We start from the raw sequence: 13,418 nt of genomic DNA on the forward strand, positions 1-13,418 counted from the left end.
ATCAAAGTTGTGTCACTGAAAAAGTAATCAATATTTTGTTGAATGTAAAAGAAAAGTACATACATTCAGCCCACCCTGGTTATCTGTGGTGTCATCTACTATTTCGCTGCTGTCTTTGGTAACAGTTTCTCTTGTTTAAGAGTTGCTATTCCTGTCCTTTTCCCGTTTTCCTGTTTATTGTGTTTGTTCCTAAAGCAGCTATAATAATCCTGTAAAATAAATGATCGGTCAGTGAAACCATAATTAATTCAACCAAAATGCAAAGGGTTTATTTGTTGCTATTTGAGTGAAATGATGTAAATGCATGCAGGCATATATTCATTTAAAAGTTGTGCATGGCATAGTTTTAAACTATGCTTTCCTTTCCCCAACAAACTCAAACAAATACATAGAAATTTAAATATATTGTTACAACATTAAAGATAGCCTAATAGACTGTGAAATTATGAAATTAAGTAGCAAACAGTTTTGAAGGAAATTGAAAATGCTCTTTTAATTAAAAAACAAACAAAACAAAAAACAAAACAAATAGGATAATACCTTCATGTCTGTTTGATCAAAATATTGTGGGTTAGGCCTATATTGTGCACAGCAGTAGGCTACACTCTCACAGACAAAAAAAAAAAAAGAGAGAATAAAATAAAGTGTGGAAATAAGATAAAGAAATAAGGAAATAACTGTTTTAACTAAAACGAATACTTACATGTCTGTCTCATCAAAAAGTGTGTGCGATGTCACAGTAGTAGGCTATGCAACCATGCAGTCTCTCTTTACTTTATTTTGAAAGTTGCTACCGGAAGGCGCACCTGTAGGTTGCGGCTGCCTTGACTGCCGCCCTCGGACTGCTGCTGCTGCTGATCGCTCTCAGAGGAAGAGGTGAATCCAGCGTCTGGGGGACTTCTCGGTCTGTCAGCTGGCAACCTGATTGACTAACATCACCAACGCCCATAAAGTGGCAATATACAGGAAATGAACGGAGCTGCTAGAAGAAGAGTCATCTCTCTCTGTTAAGTCCGACCGGCTCAGTTGTTTCCAGTGCGGTGGTCGTGATTTTGGAATGAGGATCGCTGTGCCACACTGTCAGTGATAGTTGTCTCATGTGTAGCATCAACTGCACAACTTAGCTGCTTTATTACTGTGTAGTTAGTTCCCTCTGCTTTTGGACTGAGACCGCGTACACTTCTCCTGTTTTAACTGCAATCCACCCCGAAAATGGCAACCCAGATCGATAAAGAGGCTTGCAGAGAGGCTTACAACCAAGTCAGAGACGACAACACGGATACCAACTGGTGAGTGTGCGGACATGGTTACGTGTCCATACCGCGTTAAAGAATAAGGCTGTTTTATATGGTCATGCAAAATTTGCTGAGTTGCACCTATCATTCACATGCCTGAAGACCTCATCTGAATACTCAGTGGTCATTGTTGCTTTCGGCGGCCATACAACACATGAAGCATCTGGTTTTATGGTCTTATCAGTTAGACTTGCCTCTACATACCCGCCCTGCTGCGCTGTCGTGTCGGTGGAGAAGGGTGCGGAAATTAGAAGGGGACTTTTTTAATGAAAGTTAAGATTTTTTGTAGATACGCTATTTTCCGCCGAAGTGTATATATGCCGATTTATACATTCACTCCTCTAGACGCAGAAAATGTATGAAGTGTATTTTATACCCGATGTATTTTTGCACATAGACGCGGTAACCTTAAATTGCTGGATATTTGAATGCAGTTCAACGAAATCCTGAATGCGCGCTACAATGGCACACCAGGGGTTCGCCCGCAATTGAGACCTCAGTAGATTGTTCACAATGATAACATATTGTACACCAAGCTTTATCCCAGTGCATGTGCTTATAATACCAATGGCTAAAACATGTATGAAGCTTTCAATGATCTGTCGTTGTGCTCTGGCTGATCTGTATTCTGGCTCTTCAGCGGCCACACACTGCACAGTTATCAGGCCCAGCGGGGCAGAAGTAATTTCCTTTGTCCCGTATTCAGAGAGGATAACGTTATAGTAGTGACACTTGCACATGGCTGACGCACAGCTGCCACATTGCATGGGCGTCTTAGACATTTTTCGCATTGCTTCGGCTTGCAAAATGGGTTTAATGTGCATAATGCCGCCCTTGTGAATCAACAGATCATGAGACTGCATAATATATGGGGTAATAGCTAATGGTCGTGTATCTGCATCCCTCAGGGCTGTGTTTAAGTATGAGGGCTCCAGGATCGTGGCTGCAGGACAAGGGACTGACTATGAGGACTTCAAGAGGATGTGCACAGGTAAAGAGCGCATTTTATTGGCACCTTAGCTGCCAGAGAGAGTGTGTGTGTGCCTGTGTGTGTGTGTGCGTGTGTGTGCGTGTGTGTGTGTGTGTGTGTGTGTGTGTGTGTGTGTGTGTGTGTGTGTGTTTGCTCAGTCTCTGGACAGGTTAAACTGCCTATATGCCACACAGCTTGACTTGGCAGGACACTAATCTTTTAAGACTCTGTGCTCTTTCACCCATTGGCCTTGAGTTGTGTGACTACTGTCAAAGCACTTAACACTCTATGCATTGCATTGCATATTTTTTTCTAACATATCTTGTGTGTGTGAGGAGGGGGTGGTTTCTACAAGGTGAAACATTAAAGGTCAACCTTTTGTATATCTGTGCAGTTTTTGCTCCTAAATTAAAACTGCAAGATGCTCAAGTGCACTTTAAACTGGTTGAGCTGGTTGACATTCATCCAAGTTTATCTTATACCTGTCACTACCTGTGATGCCTCTCAATTCTGTATACTCCCTCCAGTGCAAATTGCTGTCTTTATAGCCATAGGAATACTTGTTCTAAACATGTTTCTCTCTAATTTGATCGTGTGTATTCAGCACAGTGACAAGTTGCATGAGGCTCATTTTTGTCCCTCACAAAAAAGAGCAGAACAGCAAACTTCTTCATCTAATGGGCACTGGCGAGACTTATAGAGAAAAAACAGCCTAACACTCTGATGTAAGGTCCTTTTTTCTGTGTCCTCTAGGGAAAAGCATCTGCTCAGATGTTGGGTGTGGCTGTCTCTGATGCTTGCTCTTGCTGTCTTTAAAGCCTGCGGCCTCAGGGCTGCACTCCTCTCTGTTTCACCAGTATAGCTTGCATTCCTATGTTGAAACAACTCATGTATCTCTGTGCTTTACTACAGCCTGGCTGGTGAATTTGTCATTGGTTGTAGTTCAGGGATGACACACATTATCAGACATCTCTCTGTCTGTGGACTCGTTTCCCTTATTTAGTGGTGAAGTTGTAACTACAGAGGAAAAAAAAATCATCTGAGTGTAGGAGGAGCTGGTGCAGACTCATCGTCTAGTGAGCTTAGAGAGGGAGGGCCGGCTTTGAATGGTGATATTTAACTTACAGTATACAGCTGCAGGAAGTTAAAATAGATAAGTTCTGGGTCAATGATTTGCCATCAATAATTTTAAAACCATTTTTAACTGGCAAGATCTATCAACAATCAATAAATTACCATGAATCATAAATGACTCATTTTAGGCCTCCAAACTATCAGCTAAAAGAAATGTGAATACGAATGTGTTTCTCAGGTCTCCACTCTTCAAATAGAAACATACCAAACAGAACTGTGGTGTTTTAGTCATGTAGCTCTAGAGGGGGCCGTGTCGGTCAGTCTGTCCACCTCTTCTGTCCAGACTTAAATAACTCTACAGATACAGGATGGACTGTTGTCTTGATGTTCCCCTCTTACTCTTCCTCTCATGTAACCAGCAGGTCAAAGTTTCATTTGTCATGTGAAACATCTACTGGATGAACTGGAACAAAATTTAGTTCTGGATCTCTAGTGCATGACCCCCTGGAGACTTGAATAGTCAGGACATAGTCAAGTACAAGTCAGACTTGTACTTGTACCATTAAATGTCACAACCTTCTTAATGGATTGTCACTAATTCAGATATTCATGGTTCCCACACAGTGTCCTATCATCTTTACTTCCTTCCTGATCATGAGGTTGATGTTTCAAGTGAAAAATCTCTAACTATTTGATGGCCTCCTATAAAATCTGGTATAAACATTCATTGTTCCTGTAGGATGATTTATAATCAGGTTGATGATCCCTGTCGGCTCTACTACTTTGATTTATCACCAAATACCGACATTGTCCTCAGCTGCACTTACCATGGTAAACACTATATCTGTTAAACATCAGCATATTAGCATTATCATTGTGAGCATAAAAATAAAGCCGAGGGTAGAAACTGTCCATCCTCTGGGCATCACAAACAGCCTCACAAAATTTTGAAGGAAATCATTTTACAGCATATTTATTGTTTATAAGTAGTGGTAACAGTAGAGGAAAGATCAGAGGATCACCCAAACTGTAGGGTTCCTCCTCTGGGGAACCACAGATATGAATATTATAGTATATTCCAAGGAAACATTACATTTCAATATGCTGTGATGGATCAGTGTTGGTTGTGGTTGAAGTTCTGCCAAGAGTAGCACCCGGTTTAAAAGATCTCAGTGGTAACAAAACTAGTACGATTCATTCTTTGCCCACCAAGTTAAATGGCCTAGCGACTGGCTGGTGTAACCATGCCCAGGCCCTGATGTTTGCAGTGATATAAACAAGACCAAATTTGGACTCAATTAACATGTTGAAAACAGCACTCCTCATCAAAAGCTCCTGACACCGTCCACAGGAGACTGCTTCAGCCTCTAGACTGTAGCGCAGGGAGACGCAGTGTGGGCTGAGGGAGCTCTGACAGGAAGCTCCGGTGTCACCTGCCAACCTTTGGTGAGCTAAAACAAAGACAATTTATGCAGACCAACGTCTTTGCCACAAAGTCCTTTCTGCTGTCTCATCACTGTGGTAGTTTCAGTGCCGTTTTCTCTGCTGCAGGGGAGAGGCTGCCTGCAGAGGACACCGTCGGGATGTGTGTGCATGTGCATGTGTGTTGCTGCCCAAGGAAAGGTGTTGAAATAAATGATATCCTTTGTGTCGCCACTGATAAGACTCTTTACAGTGGCTGCTCACATTAATGTGTAGCTGGTCTGATCTGACAACAGTGCCTGAGTCTCTGCCAGGAAATTCTTTATCAGCAGCTACAACAGGTACATAGAAATACACAGGTAACAAAATCAGCAGACCTTTCAACACTGACGTAACTTATATAAACTTGTTACCACTTTCAGGAAAACCCCAGGATGTATCATCCTAAAATGAAGTACCTTAAGTTCTCCTGAAGTATAAAGGTTGATGCTTACAGCGCCATACAGTATAAAGAAGTCCATGTGTTATTTAATTATAGGTTCTATATTATTACTGTGAAACCATGGCCTCAGTCTATAGAGAAAGGCACACAGCCTGTATTCACAAACTAAGCCTTGAAACAAGCCGTCAGGACCTCTGTAACTTTGCGATGTCACAACAAAGCAGCCACCACTGTTAGCCACGCCCCCAGAATGGCCGACCTGGACCCAATGAGAAGACTGACAGGATTTAGTTCCTCTGAGTGTTTGCATCCAGAGAGACAGAGAGAGCAGATGTAAAACTACATTAAGATGTTTTTGGTTCTTAAAACCACAAACAAATCTTCTCATGGACCAGCATGTAACAGAAAAGTGTAGAACATGGGATCTTTAACATTGTTAAGTGATTAAATGTACCACCAAGTGTAAAATTTCTGTGGAAAAAATGTTAGCTCAGTATCACACCCAAAGCTGGAAGTTTATTTGAGTTAATTTGAATTAAGGCTGCTAGTAAATCAAAAGAATCATCAGTAACTTGTTGTAGAACGTTCCTGTTGTTCTGCAGAGAGAGAATAACGTTGATGGTTGTCACTAATCCTGTGATACAAACTGTAGCATGTGGTTTGAAAGATGGAAGATGTTTAACAGGCAGTATCTCATGAAACATGCTGTCGAGTTGCCTTCTGGGAAATGTAGTAGGCCTAAGTGTTTTGAAGTGAGACAAGAACTTGACTCTCTGTCCCTTGAGGGTCAACCAATTGAGCAGAGCAGCAAACTGAATCGCTGACGTGTCATGCTGTGGCCTTTTGTGACAGAAACAGTCTGGGTTATGAATTGCGGGTGTGGACGGGGAATATGTGGTTGTTTTCCAGGAAGTAAAAGTCATAAGTAAGACAGTGCTGAGATGCATGATGTGGAAGTTTAGCACCCACTGGTTATGACAAATATCATGACCCTGGCTGCTTCACTTTTGACCATTCTTTCTGTCTTTCTTCAGCATTAAAGGGACAACGAGGAGTTTTGGAAAAGTGAAGCGTTTTCACACTACATTTATGAGCCTCTGCGCGCACCGTAAAATTCTTTGACCGGCGCAAGACGGACTCATGTTTTCATTCATCAATAATTAAAGTCAGAGGTTCAAAGAGGTTCACATACCGTCGTAGTTCCGACCATAAACGGCGATTTGGCTGCGTTATTCTCATGACTCACCATGAAGGAAACGCTGGTCGGCTCGACCAGCATTTCCGCCACCACTAATAATAACAAAATAACGATAGAGACAGAACGATATATTTATCGAAAATGGGCCCATTAACAAGTGTGGGTAGCGGAGATTCATCCACATTAACGTGAGACTTTTTTATAACCGAATAGAAACTCCTCGTTGTCCCTTTAAGGAAGAGCAGCTGGTGCAGTCAATAAAGCAGTAGATAGTAGTAAAGAGACTTACTCAAACAGTTTTTGATAGACCAACACCTCTAATATCTAAAACTAATTCTCACAGTTGACAACCAGGAACCAATGATCAAAACTTATTTACTGTCTTAAAGGGATACACCAACATTTATTTTTCGTGTCTTGCCACACTCCCGAGTCCACGACAAGCAGGTAGACACCATCCTTTTGACTGTGTGTGCAGTAACAAGGGAGATACGGGCAGAGCTGGCGCACCACTAATTAGCTTAACTCAAACGCTGGAAGTGCATAGGTAGTGTTAGACTGCCTCCACCTAAAGTCATCAGAGAAACTCTTCAGCAACTCTAAACGGAAACCGGCGGGCCGATCTTCGTCTCAGAGCTGACAAAACTCTCCGGTAAGGCATCTTGAGCGGTCAAATGCCGGTAACGGGACAAGATCAGTCAAAACGGAGGGTTCAAGCAAAGACAGTTTATTTTGGTTCAAGCTAGCTACGTCGAGGGTAGGTTAGCTTCCTATTTCAAAGTAAAAGCACAAATTCTATCGTCATGGTTTTCTGTATGTAAAGGGCAACGGGTGTTTTATTTTGTGAAAGTAACTGGAAGTGCGTTGGTCACAATGGCTAGCTTGAGTAGCGTCGAAATTAACGACACACTGCTGATCTAAACGGCTACTTTTATCGCCATGTTTGAAATGTCGATAAAGTGATATATTTACAGAGTTTAGAGCTAAAATTAAATCAGCTTCTGACTGCTGATTTCGGCTCGAGTAGGAGGCAGGCTAACACTACCTATACACTTCCGGGCGCATGACGTCTGTCTGACTACCCATTTCTCCGACCATACATTTCTTTATTTTTGCGTCCATTAGTCCGACCTCCCACTTCTCCGACTTAAGTAGCCCTAACCCTTAACCTTACCCTAAACCTAAACCTAACCTTAACACTGTAGAATGGGTAGTCGGAGAAATGAGCCGTCGGACTTTTGGGCAGTCGGACTGACGTATGCTCCCCTACACTTCCAGCGTTTGAGCTAAGCTAACTAGCGGTGCGCCATCTCTGCCCGTATCTCCCTTGTTACTGCACGCACAGTCGAAAGGATGGTGTCTATCTGCTGGTCATGGACTCGGGAGTGAGGCAAGACACAAAAAAAATATGTTGGCATATCCCTTTAAATGACATAACTAAATGTCTTATAATTTCTGCAACCTTTTTGAATATAGTGAGTGACATGATTTAGTTTTATACTCTACATGCGTTTGCCACCATTAAAAAACAGGTGAGCATAATATTGGTGCACACAGCGTCATAATGTTTCCCAGACTCACTGCAGTGGTATCTCAGTCAGTGGTGATGAGCTGCTCTTCACTGCAGCTCCACTTTGAGTTTTAGGGGCGGTGTTATGTAAAAGTGTTACCCGGTTGCTGTGCTGTGTGTGTCTGTGTGTGTGTGTGCTGTCTTCTCAGGTACTGCTCCTCCTGCACCTACAGTACTGATGGAGTACACCAGATTCCAGTCACTCATTAGGTCTCACATATAAGGGGGATGCAGAGGTGCAGTGGTGCCAGTGGGCCAGCAGACAGCTCTAGTGTGTGTGTGTGTGTGTGTGTGGACTAACCCCCTTCGCTTTAAAACTTGACAGTGACTTTTGCTGGATGTGTCAGTAGTGCTGCCCTCTGAGCTGTAAGTGCAGGAACACTGTCTTTGAATGTATTGACAGAGTCAGATTAGCCAAAACATTGAAAAGAGGTCATTCAGTTGGGTACGGTGGCCCTGAGAGCTCAAAACACTGCAGCTTAGGAAAACACATGCAAATAGACAAAACATGACCAAACTCAGAAACATCTTCATGAGTTTTACAACAGAAAAAAACCTTGAAGTTGTTCTCTGAATTTGCTTGGGTTTGTCCATTTGCATTTGTTTTCTTAAGCTGCAGTGTTTTGAGCTCTCAGGGCCACCGTAGCTGGGGATGTTTTTGCCCTGTAGCTCAGACCTGAACATCTGGAAGACAATGAGTCATCTGTCAGTGTTGTTGCTGCACAATGATACCGTGAGCTTCCTCAGCTACATCCTCCCTACTCCTTCTTTCAATCCAAATCAAGACTTTAAAACAAGTTGGCTTTTCCTCACACTGTCCCTACAAATAAAACCAAATGCAGTTTCTCAAACAGTGTCCAGAAGAAAAGGACAATAACCAAACCTTGCTTTTCCTCTGAAGTTACATTGCTTCTAAGTGCTGATATATATACATTCCAGTGACGCCTATTAAAAGCGAATGAAATGATAACTCCTCCGCACAGTCTCTGCTTAGTGGGAATGGGTCATTTTTTCATTTTCAAATGTAATTACTTGCTGATAGGACAGATAGAAGCATGTTTCCTGCCTGCCAAAATGATGGCTGTTAACAGTGATGTGAAGTCAAGCACAGGCTCTTAATAGAGCACTGATTACACTCATTAGCCATTAGTACAGAGAAACTCTGCACCACTGCTTGCTATTCATAAATGATAGTGAAGGATTTGTCAGTGTGTTGTCAGTTAATTCTTTCATGAAAAAAAAACAAAAAAAAACATCTCTGTTATTTCTTTCTGAACGTGATGTCTATTCAGTTTACTGATGTTTTTTTCTTTTGAATACAGACAGAAACCTGGCTTGAGCTGAACATACTACAGCTCATAGATGTCAGCCTGTTGCGTAAATGGAGTTTATGTGCCACCCTGTCCAGTATGACGCACATATCATAGCTACTTTATGATCATGTTAGTTAGTTTGTATTTATAACACTTTCAGACTTTCTCCTATCTTACCAATGTGTGTCCTCCTATATAGTGATGCTGTTGGCCTGTGTCCTTTCATCACACGATACAGTAATGTTCTCTGATGACACTGTTTTGTTTAAATCGATTTTAGAGATCTTACTGTAAGAGAGATGTTTGAATCAGAAAAGACAGAGCAGCAGAAACATTTTTCCTTGTCAGTCTAGTTGTATGAATTCGGACTGTGTTCACAGAGAGTCAGGTCTGTAGTGGACCACCGTGGCAGTGAGGGGTGTGGCCACTCAGAGCTTAGGGACACAACTAACTGTGAGGCTCACAAAAGCAACCTTTAGTCTATTGACCCAAATACTTCCTTGTCTTTCACACGCACAGGCACACACACACTCCACAAAGCTTCACTCTGCTGATGCAGTGCAAAAGCAGAACCAATGTGACCTATCTTGAACCCCAATACATACATTTAAGCTGTGCACTCTCTATTGAGCTGTAGGTTGACTGATGTAACGGAACGAAGCTGCTACTCTGGTGATCTATTCTACCTCATTGATCACAGACGTTATATCTAAGTTATATAACATTTCTTTGCAGTGTTTCACCATCAGGGGAAAAACAGTGTATCAGAGTGTATCATTACATCACATGACAGGAGGCCAGTCAGTACCTGCCTGTTGTAACAATGGCCTACTGCTGTGTGTGTATGTGTGTCTTACAGTCTTCTCCATCTCTTTCCTCAGATGATGCTCGTCTGTTCGGCTTCGTCCGGATCACGACCGGAGACGCCATGAGCAAACGAGCCAAGTTCACCCTCATCACCTGGATCGGTGAGAACATCAGCGGGCTGCAGCGTGCCAAGATCAGCACTGACAAGACGCTGGTCAAAGAGATCGTGCAGGTCAGATACACCATGGTTTTGTGTGTGTGTGTGCGTAGGAAGATGTAATTAAAGGACTGGTTGTCATTAGGAGGACAGGATAAAGTGAAGCTTTAATAGTCCCTCAGGGAAACTGGGTGGTGACAAACACAACGTGGCAACAGGGAGGTGGATACAGTGGCAACAATCATTTAATGCATCAAAGGATCAAGATACACAACATTTGATATGTAACATATCAAAGCAAGAGTGAGCAACTGTACTGAGTACTGTAAATGTAATCAGTGCCAAATGTTCCTCATATTCTCATAAGCTGTACTAATCAATATTATCTATTATCTATCATTATCAAGAATGGAAACAAATCTGTATTAAATGTGAAACAGTCCCAGACAGGAGCCAAAGTGAAAGTAAATATTAGACTTAAAGGTCCCATATGTTACACTTCCATCCATAAGATGAACTTGATCCATAAGAAGATCTAGTTGTGATTTTTTAGGAACCAAACGCCATCTCAATGTAGCTTTACATCTCATCTCTCAGTTCTCTCTCTGGAGCTCTAGTAATAGCAGGTCACTGTCAGCCAATCAGAGGAGAGGACGCTCTAAGTCTCTCGTGTGCTTGTTCTACTTCCACCAAATGGTTAAAATCACTTCATTTGGTTTTAAAGGTCACCTGTGACACAGTTATACACAGTTATATTCACATGTTCACCAAAACACACGTGCAACACTTTTGTACCCAGAAAACCATAGGAACATGTTTCAAGTATTTACATGAGATCAATTAAAACGGGGACCTGTTCATTCAAGATCTGCCCTGGTGAGTTACTATCAGTCAAACACTCAACATTGCAACTTTAATATTCTGTCCTGACAAGTTGCAATAGTTCCTGAACGAGCCATGTGAGTAGTCATTCTGTCACTACTATTAAAACACGTGGAAACATGCACAGTAGTTCCTCCGTGCCACTTTCTGGAGTGACTGGGCCTTGAGCAGAGCTAGGTGTTCTACATCAACATGGTTTGAGGTACCAGCTGACATGAGCCTGCTGTGTCATGTGTCCAAAGCTGTTAGGTACTAAAAGACCAGATACTGATTTCACTTTAACCAGATGTTGTGAGTCCGGACTTAAAACACTATAGTTTGTCATATAATCTGAAAAACGTTTTGATTATTCCAAGAGCAATTGAATAAAACTTGAGTATTGATTTGAGATGTCAAACATTACCCTGTGCTGTCTTTTTGTTCCCATCATGCCACACATTAAGCATTTTCTAAAGTTTTGATTGTTCTGGTCGTACTCTTCCTCACGTAAGTGTGTTTTGTTTTTGCAGAACTTTGCGAAGGAGTTCATGATCAGTGACCTGAGGGAACTGGAGGAGGACTATATCCGCACGGAGCTGAAGAAGGCGGGCGGAGCCAACTACGACGCTCAGGCAGAGTAGAGAAGTGCCACGGTCCACTGGAAGGGTCGGGGTCAGGGGGGTTGGGTTGTGGTGGGGTGGGGGGGTGGGGTCAGGTTAGGTGGGGTGGGGTGGGGTTTGGAATAACTGGGAACAGGGGAGTGTTGGAGGCAGGGCTGCTACCTCTTGGGGAGAGGGTGAGGCAGGATGGAGAGGGCAACTGAGGAAAGGTAAATGCACCCACTAACCACACGCTTTTACTTTTAAAATGAGGTCATGCCAAAAGACCTCATGGTGACCGACTCTTTCATTTGCAACAACACGCACAAAGCAGAGGTGCACCAGGGGCAGTTTGTTGAACCAGTGTACAGTAAGTGTTTCAAATATTAACCAAACACTGTTTATGTTACTTAATAATAGTTTCTTATACATCAATAGATGGCTAGTTACACCGCTTGTTTATGCTCTCTCAGTAAAAGCCTTTCTCAGATAACAGATCAGAGTCAGTGGCGTTGAGTGCTGGCTCAGATCCTGACAGTAGAAATGCTCATGGTGCACCTCTGAAGTGGAAACATTTGCATTTGAACACTTTTAAAGAAAGATCATTTTAAAGGTTATGCATGAGCTGCACTGTGCACATCCCTGATTTCACAAGTGTAACTGGAAGATTAAGAACTGTCCCCGACTGACACTGGAATATCTTTCTTTAACATACCTTTACTGAGATGTTAAAGGAATAGTCAGATATTGTTGGAAACACACCCTTTTGCTTTTTGTCCTATGTAACATGAGACAGTTGGTGGATCCAGCAGCTGGTTAGTTCAGCTTAGCACAAACACTGGGAGGAGGAAAACAGCCTGGCTCTTCCTACAAGTAGGAAAATCCACCTACCAGCAGCTCTACAGCTCACTAATTAACATTTTATATCGTGTTTGTTTAATCCATACATAAACCAAAGTGTAAAAATGACATACCGTAGTAGCAGTTGCTAGGCAACAAGCAGAGACTCTAGGAAGTCGCTGCTCATGGCCTAGAAATAGTCCCATGTGTTACCCGCCATTAGACTGTGACTTGTCAGTTTAACACTGTGGTTTTTGTGCTGATGTAACACATGAGGTGAAATGTATTAATTCATGATCATGTTGTTTTATTATAGGCCTATTTATTTACTTGCGATCAGAGCCAGACCAGCTGTTTCACCATTTTTTCTATCTTGATGCTGACCTACTGTAAGATAACCGGCTGCTGGCATCATGTAACCTCCTGGTGAAGAGTGAGATCTCATCTCCTTTTCATACACTAGAAAAGAAATATGCACATTTCAGCGTGTCCCTTTAAGGGGCTGGATCTGGAAAACAAACAACCCGGACGGTGAACACAACACGGCTGCTTCCACATTCGGCATTTGCACTTCTCAACTCTATTTTACGAGGATGTGCACAATCAACACTCCAGCACACGTGAAAGCAAACACACAAGCGCTCGTACAGGTCACAACTCTCCGCCTTCTCTCCTCTCCTGCTCTCTGCCCTCTCCCCAGTCAGCTCATGGTTGGTTATCTACTGTGCTGTGCATCATCATCTCACACTCATCCTCGTCTCAACTGTGCTGCAGTTGAGCATCATGAAGTAACATCAAGGCTGCAGCACTGTTTGATAGGATTTTTTAGTATAATGGGGATGTGAAAGACTGAAGGGTTTCACTTCAAAT

At 42.5% G+C, this 13,418-nt stretch overlaps 1 protein-coding gene across 1 annotated transcript; it reads left to right on the plus strand.

Moving 5' to 3' along the window:
- The first annotated feature begins 866 nt into the window (after positions 1–866).
- On the plus strand, positions 867–12,404 carry cotl1 (coactosin-like F-actin binding protein 1). The gene is made up of 4 exons (XM_085778324.1): positions 867–1,289; positions 2,204–2,286; positions 10,166–10,323; positions 11,640–12,404. Exons 1-4 carry the CDS (start codon positions 1,213–1,215, stop codon positions 11,748–11,750), a joined length of 429 nt encoding a protein of 142 aa, XP_085634450.1. The 5' UTR covers positions 867–1,212; the 3' UTR covers positions 11,751–12,404.
- The last annotated feature ends 1,014 nt before the right edge of the window (positions 12,405–13,418 follow it).

The sequence above is a fragment of the Trachurus japonicus genome, chromosome 6 (genome assembly GCF_045865225.1).
Source record: "Trachurus japonicus isolate A0001 chromosome 6, Traja_1.0".
NCBI classification, from domain to species: Eukaryota; Metazoa; Chordata; class Actinopteri; order Carangiformes; family Carangidae; genus Trachurus; species Trachurus japonicus.